At 38.0% G+C, this 21,062-nt stretch overlaps 1 protein-coding gene across 1 annotated transcript in view; it reads right to left on the bottom strand.

The window, feature by feature from the left end:
• LOC129005636 (uncharacterized) overlaps nt 1-20,255 on the bottom strand; it is a 35,244-nt gene extending 14,989 nt beyond the window's left edge. The window contains exon 1 of the mRNA XM_054434596.1: nt 17,743-20,255. Within this exon, the coding sequence (XP_054290571.1) occupies nt 17,743-19,866 (2,124 nt within the window). The 5' untranslated portion in view covers nt 19,867-20,255. The remainder of the gene's footprint in view (nt 1-17,742) is intronic.
• Nucleotides 20,256-21,062: the final 807 nt, after the last annotated feature.

The raw sequence follows: 21,062 nt of genomic DNA, 5'->3' as shown, positions 1-21,062 counted from the left end.
GCAATAAAAATGCAACTTGAAAAAGTAATTTGCAAGAGTAAGTTGATAGTAAATTAGATGAAATTTACTAAGATTAGATAAGAAAATGTTGTGAAATTTATTAAAATTGTTTGAAATATGTGTGATAAAGTACACACGAATTCACATCACAATCACAGTGAAATTCACAATTCATGTGAAATTTTTGTCATAATTTCACAAATTGTGTAAAATTTGTGTGAAATTTATAAAAGTTGTGTGAAATGTGTGTGATAAAGTACACACGAATTCACATCACAGTCACAGTGAAATTCACTATTCATGTGAAATTTGTGTGATGAAGTACACAAGTTCACAAAAATTCACATCACACTCACAGTCAGTTGTTGTATTTGATGACATGAATAGTCCAAATATTACACCATTTTTGTCAAAAGGTCGACATAAAAATATTGACTGTTTTTACTTGTGTAAATCTTGCAGCAAAGTACACAAACATTTATGTTATAATGTAAATTTCCTAATATTATCCAAACAAGACAATTTAAGTTTTAAAACATGTGTATAACAATCATGTTGGTAATGACGTTTCATTTAACCAATTTAACAATCTCTTCCTCTAAAGTTGGGACAAAACTTAATATGGCTTTTCCATAATAGACAAGGAAAGGTTAAATAATAACGGCAATTATAGATTTACGTTTGATCAATTTTATAATTACTAAGAGCAAGAGTATTAATGTCATCTTCCAGAATAAACCTCTTGTCATCATCAAAAGATAGTACTTTCTTATTCATAGTTTTTTTTTGTCATTTTTACCCACCTAAAATTGTTTAAGTCCATAATATTGTTTTAAAATGCTTATATTTTGAAAACGGTTTGAGATACAGCAAAACGGTTGAAATTCTGGCACACATAGTGGGTGTCAATTTTTGATTATAAACAATATTACAACTTAAAAAATCAAAAATTCCAACAAAAATTTTAACATTATTTTATGTGGGTACAAATAACAGTTATCACGAAAAATTTCAAAGTCCAGAGTTTTTGACATTTTTGCACACCTTTACATTTTTTAAGTCCATAATATTGTTTTAAAATACTTATATCTCGAAAACTATTTGAGATATGGCAAAATAAATATATTTTAACTTTAATAGATACATTTTCTAAAAAAGCGTATGCTGCTCCACTAAAGAATAAGACAGGGTTGGTGGTTACAGAAGCCATTAAAACCATTCTACCAAAGGGGGTTAAAAACGTTCAATCGAACAATGGAAAAGAGTTTTTTAATCAATATTTTAGCAAACTAAATATTAATCACTATCACACATTTTCTACAACTGAGGCTGCAATTGTGGACAGGTTTCAGAGAACTCTAAAGAATTGGTTATATAGGGAATTTAGTGCTCAAGGGAGTTATAAATGGCTGGATTTACTTCCAAAGTTAATTCGAAAATATAATAATAAAGTGCATATATCTATAGGAATGAAGCCTAACCAAGTGCATATTAAGAATAATAAATATGTGCATGAGAGGTTGACTTCTAAAGTAGTAGAGGGTTCTAATTGAAGCTACATAGCTAAATTTAAAATCAACTTATATGATTGGTTTAAGCCTATTGATTAGAACAGCTCCAACATTTCAATTATTCCAACCCAACAGTAATTATGCAACGCACAAATTAAAAAGCCAAGATATAAGGTAGGTGATAGCGTAAGGATTTCCAAGTATAAACATGTTTTTAGTAAAGGTTATACTCCGAATTGGACAGGGGAGCCATTTACAATAGCAGAAGTAAAGAATACAAAGCCTGTGACTTATATCTTGAAAGATGAAAATGGTAATATAATCAGAGGAGGATTATATACAGAGGAGTTGTTAAAGACCAAGTATAAAGACATGTATTTAGTAGAAAAGGTAATTAGGAGAAAAGGTGATTTATTGTATGTCAAATGGCTTGGGTTCCCAAGTAGCCAGAATTCATGGATTTCCGCAAAGGATGTCCAAGGGAGCGCGCCCGCGCCATGAGCCGAGTTCGTGTGCAAACCACGCACATACATGATTTTGAAATAGAAATATAATATATCAACTGGAAAGGGGAATGGTAGATGTACTAGCAATTGTGCATGGGGCAGAGGGGAGTGGTGAGGGGGGAGGGGGGGAGTTGGCCCAAAAATGTCGACCCCCAAAAAACGGCACCGACAAACTATACTACTGGTATTAATAATTAGGGGGTAGGGGGGAGCCAACTGCCCCAAATCATCTTTGAAAAGTGTAAAAGTTGGAAACTTTTTGGGTATTTGAAGGTATGAGTTGGCATTTTGGGATGTTTGAAACTGTTGTTAAACTGACAACTTAACAGATGATTTCAAACTAAGCAGACATTTACCCATATAAACTAATAATTGAAGTATTTACAAGTATTAACATACTTTCTCTGTTGAATTTAAAAGACATATCTTTCTATGAAAATATATAATAAATAAACCCTCTTAACATTCTAAACAAACACCCCGTTAATCGTTCCCTTCATTTACTACATAGAGAGGGAGCTATTCCGCGCCTATATTAAATTCAAAACTCACATTTTGTCTTATAATAAACGTTTGCTCTTGAGCAGTATAGATGCTTAGGCAGACGTTGGCCAGGGGTTACAACTGTTCCCAATAATGGTGATATTGGCCTCCATAACCATGCCTTTATCAGAGGCTATTGTTCATTAGCTGCATATTTGCCATAATTAGGCCTACCTGATGGTTAAGAACAATGTAAAGGCATGACTCAGACGTTAACTGTTTATTGGCAAGGCTGCATGACGTCACAGGACAGCAAAGTAATGATAGCCTGTATTGTTAACGCGTTGTATACAAGTGTTCATCATTCGAATTAATTAGAATCTCTAATGATTCAAACAGTCGCTTTACACGAATAAGCAGTAGGATATTAATTGTGGTGATGTATACTTCTTACGATCTTAACTGAGTGGTTAGCGAAAAAAAATCAAAATCGGATTTATTTCCACAACAAACATTGAAAACATACAAGAAACAGGATGGTTATTTCCAAATCAACCACAAGCTTTTTATTATACAACTTAAATTAAGGGAAAATTATTCAAGTTTGTAATCTTTCATTATGGGTATGTGGGGCTCGGGGGTTGTTGCTAGTGCTGCGAAGATATTAACAGTAAGTGTAAATACCCCCGCCGCAGCAAACCTGCAGACTAAGCGAATTTCCATTTGCCTGATTGGATTTACACTAAAATGTCTCCTTAAAAATATCATATTTAAATAGAATTAGTTTAACGAGTACTTAGGTTTGCTGCAATAGGGAGGGTAAAAGTGTTTTTTTAATGTTATTAGTTTAATAATAAATAAATGCATTCTCCAAATTTGATCAAAATATGTTCATAAACAAGCAAACTACAACAGTTTACTCTTATTCTCCTTTAGAATAACATGGAAATTTTAAATTTATAATATTTTGGAATTTTCTCCATGTATTCGCGAACTCGTTCGAAAATGTATGTTTACACGTTTTTACCAAATTTCGTCAAAATCGGATGATATATATACATATGAATTTGAACGGATGGTGTTTTTGGCCTCTAGGGACCGCAAAATAAAAAGTAAATCGGTCCCGGGTCCAGGTCTTACCATGAGTACTACGGTAATAGCTTATTCCCTATATGTGAAAATCGCTAAAAGGTGTATATCGAACATGGGAGAAACGGCATTCTATCCCAAGTGTGTCGCGATTTCGTAGCCCGTCGGTGTACGACCCCTAATCGGTACTTGAGAGAAATACGTGAAAACACAAACGATATAAATGAAAAACACACGCGAATAAAGGCTTAATCGGGCGGATTAAGTTTCCTGCTTGGTTGGGTTTTTTATGTTCACGCCAGGATCGGGGGATCTAGTGGTTAGAAGACACGTCTACAAAACTAAATACGTCATTTATATGGTAAGTTCAAATCAAAAATACATAAACAGATTCCTAAAAGCATCAGATATAGACAAAGAAAATTAGTAACAAATTATATCGAGGGCTGTTAAAGTGGAAACGATAAATAAAAACCGTATATGGCCCTATGGCGTTAATCTAAAAATATGTTCCTTTGAACATATTTTTGTTTTGAGTGTTTGAAAACAGGGTTCAAAGATTTTTATATTATATTAATTTTATTCAAATGTGATTACTAATATCATAGATAAAACATACTCCCTTAGTAGATTTCTCATCCTTATGGAACAGCTGAAGTCAATTTTATTGTTAGTTCATGTACGGTTTATGTAGAGGTCGTGTTTTGTTTACAATTTGTTTCCCGTTATTACAGCCATTTAAAACCTCGTTTAAACAAATAATACGATCTAATCATAAACAATAACTTGTCCCCTAGATATATAACCAAACAGTAAAGCACAAATCAAGAAATTAACCCTAAAATAATGGAAACAAAGTTTCATCGACACTAGCGCCTTTGTGTCACGTACATGAACTAGACACGAAAAACGTGCTTCAAAATTTACAATGGGATGAGAAGTCTACTTGTGTTGGTTAGTCTATGCTAATATCATTGTCTTCCAGTATTCATTCCCATTGTTAATGCACAGTAAAATTTTCCGTTACAGCGAAAATGGTTCCAGTCGATTTATTTTTGAAGATTAATTAGTTAAGAAGATATTAAGAGGCCGGGGAAAATACATAAAGCATATATATTGAGAGAATAAAATATAAAGTTAAAATTATGTACCAAATCGATCTGTTGTTTGTTTAACAGGAAATGTTAACGCGATGAAAGGTGATGTATAAATCTTGTCTTAATATCTTCCTAATGTGGCACTTTTCTAGAAAGAATGACTAACTAGGTAGTTGCATCCCAATGACGAATGACAACTCAGTTTCGAGTTATATAAGTTTCAGATTATTGGAGTAGTCTTCGATTTTACAAGAGACTTATGACGCAATTATAGTAGAATGTTTGCAGGGCTGTTTCCATTTTCAGGTAGCATTTGGAATGGATTATACAATGTGCAAAGATAAGTTGTATCACATAATAAAGAGTAGACTGTATGTATACTATTTATTAATCTACTCTAATCTTATCTAAATAGTGTCTACTCTTTATTTGTGGTATTATATATTGTTATGCTCTTCACAAGCAAAATTTTTTTTTTAATTTTAGGTAACATATTAAATAGTAAATGAACGTAGAAATCCTACCAGCTTGCCTTATGTAATGTTTATGATAGTTTACAACACTGTTCAAATTAAAAGTTTGTTTCCAGGTTCCGTTTCTTGAAAGTTATTAAATCTACATAACTACAAATGTGCTGTCCTGTTTCGCATAGGCCTAAATAAAGTCGTAAACCATGACTCGGCCCACATATTGGGGTTTCTATGTATTTAGCGCGCCAAAACATCTTTCAATGAAGTAGAGCGCAGCAACATGAGAGCGGATTGTAAAACTGAAATTATAATCAAAACTCTTTTGACCATTTTGTAAGCGATAGTGGAGTCGTACCTAGTCCCAATACAGAGGATGGAGACTACGGCGGTCTCTAGACCGTACCTGGGCTCTGGGCTCCGAGCCGAAGCCCTCACCTTGCTGCTACGAAGGTTATGTAACGGTACCCCCTTCCCCCTGTCACTCCCTCCCTATTGCTGCCACGCCGACACCGAACCATCGAACCACAGAACACAGAACCATCCGGTCTAGTGATGTGACGAGTCGAGTACTTTCCCTACTCGAGTCAATTCGACTCGATACCACAACTACTCGAGTCGGTACTCGAGTACTGGACTCGATTCTGACCTGTATAGCACCGAAGCTCTGTCTGTTGACTCGTAGCTGCCGTGCGAATACTGGAAATGGAACTTGTTTGACTCGGACTCGAGTCCCTTTACTCGAGTCGGACAGACTTGGCTCGGACTCGTTTTATACTCTGTGTAGATTTAAGATGAGAGCGAGATAGGTTATTCATCTCACATTGAGTTGATAATTATGGATTTTATTCGTTATTATAAAACTTAGATCAATAACAAACAGTGTCTTGACTCGAGTAAGCAAATTACTCGAGCGCTATGTACTCGTAGCGGATAGTTTTGAAACTATATCTTGAACATTCAGCAGTGTACGAACTGTCAGTGTCAAGCACACAAGCGCTGTCGACTCGTAGTGGCAAAATCTGGAACAACATCCGAGTCTCGACTCGAGTAGACGAGTATAAATGCACCCATCCCAAGCGCTATGGACTCGTAGCGGCGGATCTAGTAAGCTTTAGTTCACGAGTAAATAGTACTCGAGTATCGCCGATTTGGTATCGAGTCGACTCGATACTTCATTGGACTCGATACTTAACGAGTCAAGTACTCGACTCGTCACATCACTAATCCGGTCTCACGCCACTCAACAGTCGACACTCATCTGGCAACAAGACAAGAGTTAACATTCGCATATTAGACTGAGTAGGGGCCACGTGAAGGAATGCCGCAGGGCTGTGTCCTGGCACCAACACTGTTTTGCTTGGTCGTTTGTGTGCCAGAATGCCAGATAATCGTAATTTTGTTGAGCCGGGCCATATCTGGCCCGGGGCTCAAAAACAATACATGTTACTGTTGATACCATACTGTGCAGTACCATGTGTTATAGGTAATCTAAGCATTAACTTTATACTATTACACCAACGGTAAACTCATTAGAACCTACAAAACACATCATGACAAACCGCGAGATAAACACTAACTGAACAGAACCTGTGAACAACCTCTCTATTCTCAACAAACTGTAGGGAAACCCCCTATGAGCCACCTCACAACAAACTAAGTGACTTCACTAGGCCGGGAAACGGAGCGAATGTCGTTCTATTCTTTTCCGTGGGGATTATAAACCAGGGCTACAGATATACATATGTATATCAGTAACCCTGATTATAAACTGTCAATACTGTCAGATAGGCCTGAGTGCCGTTTGACTCCCCAGAGCGAAAGAGTTATTCAGGGGAGGGGTATTAGTGGAAGGGGGTGTATTGGGCAGGATGTAATGGAGACCGGGTACAGTTTCTTAACTGAGCTACCCTAATGTCGATTAAAAATTAATATCGATTCGATTAGTAAATATGTTCATTCAATTTTGTTCATAATCAGCAAGTTTGGTTAGGTTATAACAGTTTCATTTCATTTTATCCCTAAAACAAATTTTGCTCATCCCCCCCTGGTCGATCTTTCCACCCCCATACCCGCCGCACCATGGAACCGGTCACTGATACCTGGCCGGCACTCGGCCCGCCAAGCCTAGGCTGTAAAATGACCCTCGTCAAAGTGGTTAGGCAAACGGCACTCGGTGTCGTGCTGTTTCATTGGGAGCAACACGACAATCCCACAAAACCAAATCAATTGAGATGAAAGATTCACCACACAGCATCAAACAGTTCCATAATCCCTTCCATAAACAGATCATAGATGAGCTACCAAACGACAAACTCTTATATAACATTTTTACTAATAATGACCCAAAGAGAATTCCATTTGAGATCTTGTGTATAACCATTGACTATACACAGAATATACCTCCCATATAATGTAAAAAATTGAAGCCAAAAAAACCTGGTGCAATCTGTTGATATGGTCTAGCAACTGATGACATTCTGTGTTAAGTGATAAACCAATCAGCTGTTTGCTATGATACTGCATTGGTTTTAATTCCTATCTAACCCAATACACTAGTAAACTCTGGTGAGATGGTCTTGAACTTCATATATTTTTTGGGCTTCAAAATGTTATATCACATGGGAAGTCTATTCTGGGTTTAGTCAATGGTATAACTTAAAGTTACAACCCGTGAGCTTAAAACCTAAGTAGTGAACTTCCAGGACAAAGTGGAATCCATACAATTTGGATTACACGGCTCATACTTTTTCCTACAGTTACCTGACAAAGTGGGTTTCCTTGCACTAGTGATAGCACAGCAAAGTAGCTAATTGCTGCATTAACTTACTTTTGCCACACTCATATTTTACCGCACTCATGTTTGCCGCACTCCAGTATTCCATCAAAACAACACAAAAACAGTATGCTTTTATTAGGTTCGTAATTCGTGTACACTTGAAAATAAGTTGGCAACACTTGAACGCTTGGATTTAATCTAATTAAAAACGTGTTGTATAGTATTTATTTTTATGCTTTATAGTAACTGTAGGAACAATATAATATGTAACACGAGCGCAAACTGCCACTTCGCACACTAGTTACACAAAAAACTATTTCCTACAGTTATAGTACCTGACGAAGTGGGTTTCCTTGCACTGATTATAACACGCAAAGTAGCTAATTGCTGAATTTAGCCTACTTACTTTTACCGCACTCCAGCATTCCAACCAAACAACACAAAACAATGTGATTTTATTAGGCAAGTAATAAAGTGTACGCTTGAAAATAAGTTGGCAAAACTTAAAGATACTACGACTACAATCAGCTGGTACAGCGTTTCCCATTTCGTCCAACGCTTGGATTTAACCATGGATTTAACCTAACTAGTTGTATAGTATTTGAAAGACTAATTAGTTATGTGCTTTGTAGTAACTGTGGGAAAAATATAATGAGTAACAAGAGCACAAAGTTCCCTTGCACACAAATAACTATTGTCCCAGACTTTTTATTGATGACTGGTATTATACCGCCTGGACCGATACATATTAAAAATAGTGTAAAATCCTTTTGGAATTTCGCAGATTGCACAATGCGTTTTTGAATTTGTACAGCCTGATGATGGCACCATTTTTATGTAAAAGCTAGTTACGGAATGCAATGGCAATAACTGACATTTCTGCCATTTTAAATACAATTTTGATTACACTCAGAGAGCTTATGAATGTTTAAGGGTATGAAAATATTTCGAAATACGACCCTCCGAGATGCAGAACCTATGATACAACATTGCATGCAGCAACTGTAAAGTGAAGGTGGCAGTCCCGCTATGGCGGCCCTGAATAACGCATTCCTATCCCTGACGGCCTCGCCGTACTCTACGACTAGAAAACCATGCAAAGTTTAGTACTACGACTAGACAACTAGGCAATGCTTAGTACAGTATTACGACTAGACAACAAAGCAATGTGTAGTAATACGACTGGACAACAAGGCAATGCTTAGTACAGTACTACGACTAGACAACAAAGCAATGTGTAGTAATACGACTAGACAACATGGCAATGTTTAGTACAGTACTACGACTAGACAACTAGGCAATTTTTAGTAATACGACTGGACAACAAGGCAATGCTTAGTACAGTACTACGACTAGACAACAAAGCAATGTGTAGTAATACGACTAGACAACATGGCAATGTTTAGTACAGTACTACGACTAGACAACTAGGCAATTTTTAGTAATACGACTGGACAACAAGGCAATGCTTAGTACAGTACTACGACTAGACAACAAAGCAATGTGTAGTAGTACGACTAGACAACCAGGCAACGTTTAGTACTGGGTTATAGTAGTATGTTTTCTGTGGTACTGGGTACGACTAGACAACAAGGCAATGCTTAGTACAGTACTATGACTAGACAACAAGGCAATGCTTAGTACAGTACTACGACTAGACAACAAGGCAATGCTTAGTACAGTACTACGACTAGACAACCAGGCAACGTGTAGTACTACGACTAGACAACCAGGCAACATGTAGTACTACGACTAGACAACAAGGCAATGTTTAGTAATGCGACTAGACAACCAGGCAATGTGTAGTACTACGACTAGACAACCAGGCAATGTGTAGTACTACGACTAGACAACCAGGCAACGTGTAGTACTACGACTAGACAACAAGGCGATGTTTAGTAATGCGACTAGACAACCAGGCAATGTGTAGTACTACGACTAGAAAACCAGGCAATGTTTTGTACTACGACTAGACAACCAGGCAATGTTTAGTACTACGACTAGAAAACCAGGCAATGTTTTGTACTACGACTAGACAACCAGGCAATGTGTAGTACTACGACTAGAAAACCAGGCAATGTTTTGTACTACGACTAGACAACCAGGCAATGTGTAGTACTACGACTAGACAACAAGGCAATGTTTAGTACAGTACTATGACTAGACAACAAGGCAATGCTTAGTACAGTACTACGACTAGACAACAAGGCAATGCTTAGTACAGTACTACGACTAGACAACCAGGCAACGTGTAGTACTACGACTAGACAACCAGGCAACATGTAGTACTACGACTAGACAACAAGGCAATGTTTAGTAATGCGACTAGACAACCAGGCAATGTGTAGTACTACGACTAGACAACCAGGCAATGTGTAGTACTACGACTAGACAACCAGGCAATGTGTAGCACTACGACTAGACAACAAGGCAATGTTTAGTAATACGACTAGACAACCAGGCAATGTGTAGTACTACGACTAGAAAACCAGGCAATGATTTGTACTACGACTAGACAACCAGGCAATGTTTAGTACTACGACTAGAAAACCAGGCAATGTTTTGTACTACGACTAGACAACCAGGCAATGTGTAGTACTACGACTAGAAAACCAGGCAATGTTTTGTACTACGACTAGACAACCAGGCAATGTGTAGTACTACGACTAGACAACAAGGCGATGTTTAGTAATGCGACTAGACAACAAGGCAATGTGTAGCACTACGACTAGACAACAAGGCAATGTTTAGTACTACGACTAGACAACCAGGCAATGTGTAGTAATACGACTAGACAGCAAGGCAATGTGTAGTACTACGACTAGAAAACCAGGCAATGTTTTGTACTACGACTAGACAACCAGGCAATGTTTAGTACTACGACTAGACAACCAGGCAATGTTTAGTACTACGACTAGACAACCAGGCAATGTGTAGTACTACGACTAGACAACCAGGCAATGTGTAGTACTACGACTAGAAAACCAGGCAATGTTTAGTACACGACTAGACATCCAGGCAATGTTTAGTACTAGGACTAGACAACAAGGCAATGTTTAGTACTACGACTAGACAGCCAGGCAATGTTTAGTACTATCTTACGACTAGTCAACAAGGTAATATTCATTAATACGATTAAGCAATAAGGAAATATTCAATACTCCTACCATACAACAAGGTAATATTCATTACTACGACAAGACAACAAGACAATGTTCAAACAAAGTAATATTCATTACTACTATCAAACAATACGGATACATTCAATACTATACCATACAACAAGGTAATTTTCAGTATTACGACTAGACAACTAGGCAATGTTCAATACTACAACTAAAGAGACCAACGATGCTAAAATAGGCATTCAGATACAGTAATACATTCAGTGTTGCAGCTACCAGCCAGGTAACAAAGTTGAAGACCGGATCATTGTTTTACGCAAATTACCTTATTTAAAAAAAATCCCAGCTTGTATACACTATACATATACCAGTGTTTGAGAGATCGGCCAAGATTTGTTGTTGTAGTTTATTTATTAATTATTTTATGTAAATCAACTACCCTTCGGTTAATCATTACCTTCAAATATCCAGTATTAGGTTAGGTTAGGTTACCATTAATAAGATCAACTGCAACAATGAATCTTGGCCTATACGTAGCATAGCCGACCACGGGGGGGGGGGTAGATTTCTGGGGGTCAAATTCCGGTGTCCGGTTTATTGGGGTTTTGATTAATTACAACTGTTACATAAACCGTGAAATATGAGTTGATTGAAATAAATAATAATTTATCCGCCCTAAAAGTTTACGGCCGGAATCTACCCCCAGACATGTGACGTCAAAATTACGTAGTAGGCGTTTTTAATAGGGTTAAATTTCCAGGGGTAGAATTCCAGCGACCCCTTTCTAATTATAGGTACCGGGTTAGCAGTCAGTGAGTTTCTTGCTCTTATGACAAAACGAAATGGGGGAAAAAATGGACCCCTTTCCAACTTCGGTGCAGAGTGACGTTTTCTATCCCCGGCATATCCATCAATGGTTAATTAACAGGTTTTAAATAAATATAACTATCTGAACGGATGGTAGTAAAATACTACGATACAACAATTTAAGCCATAACTTTCCTTGAAAATTACAATTTTTCACATGCATTGAAGTAAAGTTATGTTTTCTCTACAATAATTTAACCATACATTTGGCTACAGAAACATTTCAAGACTGTCATAATAAATAATCCAGGTCAACCCCCCTCCCCCCCCCCAATCAATTCAATTCCCCCTTTCACTATAATTTACTAATGTAATCTAAACATAAAGTCGATACATCCTCAACAAAAACCTAAATTGCCCAAAGAGTTCAGCAATGTTACGATACTAGGCTGCAACGCGTTGGTACGCCAAAGCATCTTTTACATAAGAGAACAATTAACATTCATAATTTCTTCCTCACGGTAAACGTTCCTCATAATGCGTTTAACATCCAACCCTTTATATAATATTTTACACATTTCTTGGTTCAACAATGTTTAACTTGGAATTTTCTTTAGTCTTGTAACATATGTCATTTTTAGACAAGTTGAAATTCGCTTAGTCTGCAGGTTTGCTGCGGCGGGGGTATTTTTCGATTTATGTAGGTTGGATCTGAAAATTAACCTCAACCGCTCAACCCATAGAGCATAATGCAAAGTATAGTGGAAATGCATTTCTACAAAATACTAACGATTCGTTTCTGATAAGAATAAGAACTATTTCGAATCAATGAAACCTAGCAAAGTGCTTATAGTAAAACGCAGTGAGAAATACATAAGCCATATTAACACACGTGACAAATATAAACCTAATTCCTGTATAGTCTATCACCAGCATTATGTTAAATTGTATCCATTGGTGCTATCTACGAGGGTTATATGGTTCCTTCCATAGTGTGACTGAATATTGTATATAATGTTCTTGTACTATATTACACATCCTAAGTTTAAATTTTGATTGGTCGAATAAACCGCTAAAACCTCGATTACCTGATTAAACTTCTCGATCAACAAGAATGCCATTGCCAAAACTGGTAATGACCTGTAGTTACCTAAAGAGATAACTAAACTTATAATGAGTGTCAAAGCGATGTCCAAAAACTTAGTTTGAAAAATATCACTGACCAGTATACTAATGTAGACATTGAAATATCAGTAAACTTGCTTAAGATCTGTAAGTCCAAAAGTGTTGTTTATAAACTACCTAAACGTTTGAAATCATTGCACCCTCATCTTATATTATTGTTCTATTCCCAATGCGGAGCTCCTTATGACGGCAATCTCCCGTTGTGTCATCAATACGCATGGTTGTGTAACATATGTCCGTACGTAGAAGATGAGCATACGAAATGTTAAGAATCTTGTATTTCATCATCGACCATTGCATCAACTGGTGGTTGCAGGTTCTGCGGTATATGCCAGACACCAGGCGGTTACAGCAGGTTACATGCCGATGCCGGTCAACCACTCGTCCGTTCTCGTCTCTCAGCCGAATCTCCGCTTCCATTCCGATACTTTCTTCCCCATCCCGTCTGCTTGACCCGGGTATTGTTCTGGAGGATAAGGAAGTCGGTTCGACTTTCGGTATTTGCGGTCTGATTCGCCGCTGAAAGGATTTGCAAAGATTTTTATTATGACAGGATTTGGTTCTACCCACAATAGTGTTGATGTGTGCACTGGGAACTAAAGCCCGGTCCAAATGCTCACATTTGTTTGTGAAATTGTGTGTGTAAACCTGAGGTGTGCACCCCGAAGCCGTCCACACGCTCAGTTCTGGCCTTCAACATCTCCAGACTCACATCTGTCAACTCTCATTTCGTTAAGCCGAGATGGAGGAAGTTTTGCTCTGGCCAATGTTTGCTATTTTAATCGGTAAATACCCCCGCCGCAGCAAATCTGCAGACTGAGCGAATTTCCATTCCTGATTGGATTTACACTTAAATGTCTCCTTCAAAATATCACATTTATTCCATTTTTAAATAGCATTAGATTAACAAGTACTTAGGTTTGCTGCAACAGGGAGGGTAAAAGTGTGTTGTTTTTTTTTTGAATGTCAATAGTTTGTTTAATAAGAAATAAATTTATTTTCCAAATTTGATCAAAATATGTTCATAAACAAGTAAAATACAACAGTTTACTTATTCTCCATATGAATAAATATATATATATGAAATTGAACAGATGGTGTTTCTGGCCTCTGGGGACCTCAAAACGAAAAAGTAAATCGGTCCCGGGTCCAGGTCTTACCATGAGTACTACGGTAATAGTTTATTCCCTATATGGGAAATTCGCTAAAAAGCACAGTGCTCAATTGAAAAGAAAACAAGCAATAGACTTCAAGTTGGTCATCATGGAATTTATTTCTTTAAGATCCCCAACTTTGGAAATAGAACTGAAAACCTCCAAAATTAGTACAGCTTTGAGATAAAATTTTCTGATCTGATTCTGAAATTGATGATCTTTCTGATTCTCCTCTGGGGGTTACTTTGTGAGATTTTTTTGGGCAGAGGTCTACGATGTTGACAAATACTAAAGAGGGGCACACCTCTTCCCAAAAATGTAAAAGAAACTGTTGCTGATCTGTTTAAATTAAGATTATTTATGTTAGTCATATGTCAGTGTGGGTTTCAACAGTTACGACATTGCAAAACACTTCATCTTTACAGTGAAACAACCATACTATTTAATTATTAGGACTTCTAACATTTAGAGATCAGCCAAATTATTTACACATCGATTTGCACTTTGGAACAGTTTACCACTAAAAGGCCGACCAACATTTTGAAAATAAATCAATTATTTGGATAGTTTATTTTTTTCTAGCATTAGTGTAGAACGACTCGTTTGACGTTGCTTTGCCTTGCACATCGAGGCAATACCATCGTTTTTATTTCCCCTAGTTCGGTTTCTAAAGATGACATAGTTCTAGGAGTTCTCTTAAGTAACCTCTAGAGGATCGAATACAATAGCATTCAAACTCCAAGATGCATCGGTGTAATGAACATATTTAGAGATAATACCGCTTCTGTGATCGTTTACATCGACGTCCTAGTTATGTTTGGAAAACAACTTAAGTATTAAACTGAAGCCCCAACACGAATGCAGGGAATTGAGAATTCAATGTTGTAGTTTCATACGAGTAACTTAAGACATTCTTTATTACTGTATCATAACAGAAATAGTATGTAAATATTTTGCAGTTTGGTTTTGATGAGCTCGAAGAAGGGCGCACTAAAGTTCTAACTTCACTTTTGAGGTACTGGTACCTAGTTTCTTTAAATATTACAATTAATGTAAAGCTTTTCTGTGATATTTGATTAATTTCAAATACTTCAGATATTCCCCAGAGAATGCTTCAACGAATGATGTTTTACATCTGCACAATCATGTTTCTAATCACTGTGTGTAGATAAATACACATCTTGTCATCATTTTCCATTTGAGTTCAATATAACGTTTTCATACATAGAGAAAATGGTTTGGTGTACCCTAGGATAAAAGTGTTAGTACTGCAACAACAAAACGAGTTAATGTGTAAGAAGTGATGAAATGGTCGATGCATCTTATATTTTACTATTAACAGTTTAAAGAAATGTTTAGAATGGATAAGAGATTGTAGGGGCTAAGTCTACTAGTCAAGATCTAAAGATTATTATCATAGTAGACAAGACTATTTATTGTTTATCCAGTGTGAATGCTTACTCGGACAAAGATAGTTTAAGCGAGTACGCATAGCAACTGGTTTTTTACATTTATTTTAAACATATTTTTCCTGTACGGGTTGGAATTAATTCAATTGATTTCTAACTTTTCAAATCCAAGTTGGGTTTTCTAGTAATCAAGAAAATATTGAAATCAAATTCATAAATACTGCATACGGTTGATTCAATTCTTACGAAGAACTGTCTTTCTTCATCACTTTTCTCGTATTGTATTTATTCGTTTCGGATATTAAAAACTGCTTATGAAACTGATTGATCATAGAATTAAAACCTAAGTAGGCCTAAAATATTATACTTATCGTAACACAATTTAGTACATGCATAAGGAAAAACAATGACGGAATGAATTTTTATGCAGCCTAAGGATAAACCTAATACAGTAGGCTAGTTATTTATGACAGCCAGCTGGTAATTTAACTTTCACGATTATATAACTTGGGTTTATCCGCCTATACTTCCTATTGCGTGGTTCCAATTAACATCCCTGTTAATTGCTTCTCGTGCAATGGGAATGTGTGAAGAGTTACCTCAACTATAGCCATTGATGTCTTTGGCACATGGACACAATCGAAAACATCTTCTGACAACGAAGCATTCAGTCTCGTCTTACATTAAAGTCTCTCGTACGGATGGCAGTTAATTTAACACACCTAACATGATCTAGCCTATTTGAACATTATAAACTATGATTTTGTTTTTGATCTATTTAAGAAACTAACAAAGATCATAAAAAATATTAATAACGACGTATTAAAAATATACATCTAATATTGAGTACACAATTGATTTGTTCAAACAAAGCGTAAATACCAGTGCAGAACTAATTTGATATTCTAATACGATTTTCATCATGACAAGACAGTACATATCTGAGCAACTGTGTCACTTATGACGTAATCTCAACATAGATTACGTTTCCGTACCCCTTCCATTTTAACAAGAAGGGACCGTTTTGACAAGGGAATCTTTCTTCCATGAGATTCAGGTATTACAAGATAAGTTTCCGTTCTGTAATGTATTTACACAGACTTTTTAATTGCTGGGTTTGATAGAATACAAAAAATATTGCTTTCCTAATTATAAATAGTCAGTAGAACATGTGGTTTTCTCAGTAAGGACTATATAAAACAAAATAATTTCCCATTAAAGAAAGTATTTCGTAATCTAAGATGAAATGTTGACCCTGTTACCGTGAATATGCAGCAGATGGTACATGACCTGTTATTATGTTGTTAGACGAATGTTCATGATATGCCAAATCTGTTCGGAAATATGGCCTCAATATCACTCTCACTAATTCAAATCTCTTAGCTGCCATAAGAAATAAAACACAAACTAGTGTTTTGAAATATCATATAATTCTTTAGTTCATAAATAATGGTTTGCGAGGTTTTGATTGATATCTGATTGTTCCGGTTCTACTAAAGGTCATGCACACCAGCTGTTTGACACCGTGTATTTCCAACTGTTTAGTGATTCAAATGCTATAAATGCCCTTTAAGTACTGTAGCCTAGTTTAGATCACTTAATACCCTTCCCAACTTGGTGACTCAATAATATTAGGCTTCATGATTTAGTCCTAACGAATTCTTATAGGTTTTAAAGCTGTATGCTATATAATAACTCATAAAATCACAGCATCAATAGTAATAGAAACACATAACTTAACAATTCCAGTACCGCCAGTACTCCTATTTCAACACACACTGTATCTTCCACAACTTATTGGTATATAGCAAGGTTCGCCGAATGTCCAGTTTTTAATACGGACGTCCTGCAGATTTCCTATAAAGCTCAAATAGCACTGCACAAGAGAAGTATGCGTAGTAATCGCAGAAAACATACTACTTAATGGACAACAAAAATCCATGACCAAAATATTGACTTATACTTTTATTATACAGTACCGGTACTGTGATATCATAAAAAGTGAACCGTCGCCCCTTAATTCTAAAATTTGCTCATTATTTTGATTGAAAACTGAAATCTGAGTGATTTTTGCAGACTAGACATGTCGCAATAGATCCTAGATACACTAGTTGCTAATGAGGCACTCACCTATCTACGGCCGCTGGAGGGTCGATGACGAGCCTGTTGGTAGACAGCAGCCGGGACTTCAGATCTCTCCAGCTCATCTCCTGAGAGGTCCAGGTCCTGCATCATCTGCATGATCTCACGTTCCTTCTTCACTTCCTCCTTGTCTATGGATCCTCCGTAGTAGTGCGAATCAGAAGATGGCCCTCCACCGTTGGGTACCACTGGAGGAGGTGCAAACTTCAGGTTTGCTAGTGATCCGTACGATCTCGATCTGTGTTCCTGTCTTATAGAATACGAGAAGGCCCTTTCGTTAAGGTGACCTTTCCTTCGGTAGATTCCGGTGTTAAAAGGGGATTCATTCTCATCATCGTCCTCTTGATCGCCATCTTTTTTCTTGTCGCCCTTGGATCCTTTGCTCTTCCTGCGATACATCGCCGTGTTGAAAGGAGATTCATCCTCATCGTCCGGACGATGGTCACCATTTTGGCTTGTGGAATTTTTCTTGCTACGCTTGCTTTCTTTTACATTTCGTCTATATATTTCTGCGTCAAACGGGCTTTCAGGATCGTCATCGTCATCCATGCGTTGGCCGTTCACCAATATTGGAATTGACTTTTTGTTTTTGCTGTCTTTTACCTTCTTTTTCGATTTTACGTCCATCGTAGCATATTGCTGCATCAAGTAGGCTTCGTGAGGAAAATGTCCCGGCTGGTAGGACGCTACGGGACTCAGCGGTCGCGTCGACGGCATGTATATAGGCTCTTCCATGGCGACTGGCCAATGTTTTGACATCTTCCTTCCTGATTGCATGTAAACCGGATGAGGAGGCATGGGAACGAAGTTAGGGGGAAGCATATGAGGCCGAGGAGGCATCATCATACCCCGAGATTTATTTGGACGATGCGAAAACGTGCCGGCAACCATTCGTCGTGGATGAGGTAACGTGGTGGGCACCATCAAAACCGGTGGTGGAGGGGGAGGAGGAGGGTATCCGTTCATAACTTGAGATGAGACCGGCCTCAAAATCGTCCCATTAGAGTAGACGTGGTTCGGATAACCCATTGTGCCTCCTTTCATCATAGTTCCACTCATCGAGCTTTGTGATCGCATGCCGGGTTGAGGTCGCATGAGTGACCCGTTCATTACACACATTTCTTCTTTGCTACCGGTTTTTTTCTTTCTCCTGTCTTTGTCTTTGCCACTTTTCTTCCCTTTTTCTTCTTTGAGTGGAGGAGGAGGTGGTGGAGGAGCGTTTATTATTTGTCTTGGCCTCATAGATCTTGTGCTTCGCATTGTACTTCCGCCGTATTCTCCGTAGTTTCCCTCACGATCGGAGGTCGATATATCCCTTGTACTTCCTGCCCAGATCTTATGGTTTTCGTCTCCGTTGTAGATGGAGATGTCATCAACGGAGTTAGAGTTGTCTGGGTTGGATCCTAGAGTGTCGTTGCCATTCTGATGCTGCATTGCGCTGTTCAGTGTAAGAATACTGCCGCTAGTCGTTGGCTGCGAAGCCATACGGCGCCATCCTTCCACCTTCTCTATACTATTAGAGTTTACTATCGGTTGATTGTAGTTTCTGAGGGTTCCGTACACACTTCCAGCATTTCCACCCGAATCTATATGCCTAGCATAAGACGAATCCGCATATGCGTGAAAACAACAACGTACTAGAGCGTTAGCTGCTGTCTCCCTCTTACAAATAAAAGTGTGGCATTCTAGCACTTTGATTCCGGTCGTCCTCCGCAAAATAGCCGCGAAGAGAGGAGGGTGATGCGGATTCGGGGAACGAGCGAAAGGCGAGTCTAGGGGAAGGAATCTAGGCTGGGTCGAAGACGATACCGAATTCTTTTCCGGGACGAGTACGTAACGAACAGCCGCGCAATAGTGAAGGGTATCGATAGGAAAAAATCGTGTAACTTTCTTGTGGTTTTCGTCAACATTTTCCAACAGAAGACCGTTGCTCCAAACGCTGAGCCAAGAATCTATTCCTCTAGCTCCGAGAGCTCCTTGCTCGGGATAAAGTTCACGCAAAGGCTCTTGAATCCCTTGAAGGCCGTCTTTCGTGACGTGAGGGACAGCGGATCCAAGATAGAGGACCCGGCACCGACAGATCGGTGTCGAATCGTTTTTGTTAGCAAACATGGCTCAATAGTAAAGTGAAGTTAGACGAAAGAGAAATAATTTCAGGATGTAAACATGACGGAAGGATCTAGATATCACACAAGGAATCTGTGGCACATAAACTCCATCTAAAGTCGCATCACTACATCGAAACACTACAGCACACTAACAAACCTCAAACTTCGTCTGCGTCATATTTGGCGCGACCTCGTCAACTAGAGTTTCCTGATGCGGAAAACACGCGGAGTTCCAAGAAAGAACAATCACACTTCGAATACTCCCAATCACCTGGCACTACACAAGTATCCAAACTATAAAGTTGGCGAATGATTCGGGGAAACACTATCACTACGAACTGCCGCGAACACAACTACACGGCAACGTCTCGCGAACTGACTTGACCTCTGGTATCTCCGCCACTCCGTCGTTGCTGCTGCCTGTTGCCCCTCCCCTCACCCTCTCTCACCACACCACACTCTCCCCTCCACGCCACATCACTACCTCACCTCCAGCTCACCTAGACAACATACATTCCTCCACCGGTACAGAATAAACTACACGTAGGTCTCCACCTCAACATTTACACCACTTCTTGTGTACGAGCACTGCTGAAAAAAAACCTTTTGGGAGAGTGAATGCAAAATACACCAGGTTACTGATTAGAGTTAATCTCTTTTCACCATAAATCTGAAAAAGAAAAAAAACTTGGAATTAATCTGTTTGCGCAAAATTCAGTAACCTAAATCCGGTAAATGATGAACCGATCCGGTGGTTTGTCTGCACGATCGTTAACAGAGAAAAGTTATATGTGAATTGATAACAACTACTGTACTAATGCATAGTTATCATGACCATCTATTTAATAGCAAACGAATAGATTATTGTACGTTTTAACTTTCTACGTCCTTTTGAAGTTATTTTATGTATAGTATTAATTAATATACGGAATGAGACCAAACTTCGTTAAACCTTCAAATAAAGTTGTAAAAATCTCTATTTTTGTCCTAAGCACACCATACGTTCGACCTATTTAAAAGGCGTACTATGAGAACTGAGCATCAATATTAAACAAAATTTAAAACCTTCAACACAAATTAAAAAGCGTGTAGAAGTAGAACTTGAGTGGACGATAGGTCCTGGACAGTGACTGCGACAGGAGACAGGACCAAGATGAAGAGGGAGCAGAGCAGACGTCCTTGTCGTTCACAGGTGGGCGG

Source organism: Macrosteles quadrilineatus, unplaced genomic scaffold (assembly GCF_028750875.1).
Source record: "Macrosteles quadrilineatus isolate MER2022 unplaced genomic scaffold, UCM_ALF_1.0 Scaffold_28__1_contigs__length_1566739, whole genome shotgun sequence".
NCBI classification, from domain to species: Eukaryota; Metazoa; Arthropoda; class Insecta; order Hemiptera; family Cicadellidae; genus Macrosteles; species Macrosteles quadrilineatus.
This window is presented reverse-complemented; position numbering and strand designations above follow the sequence as displayed.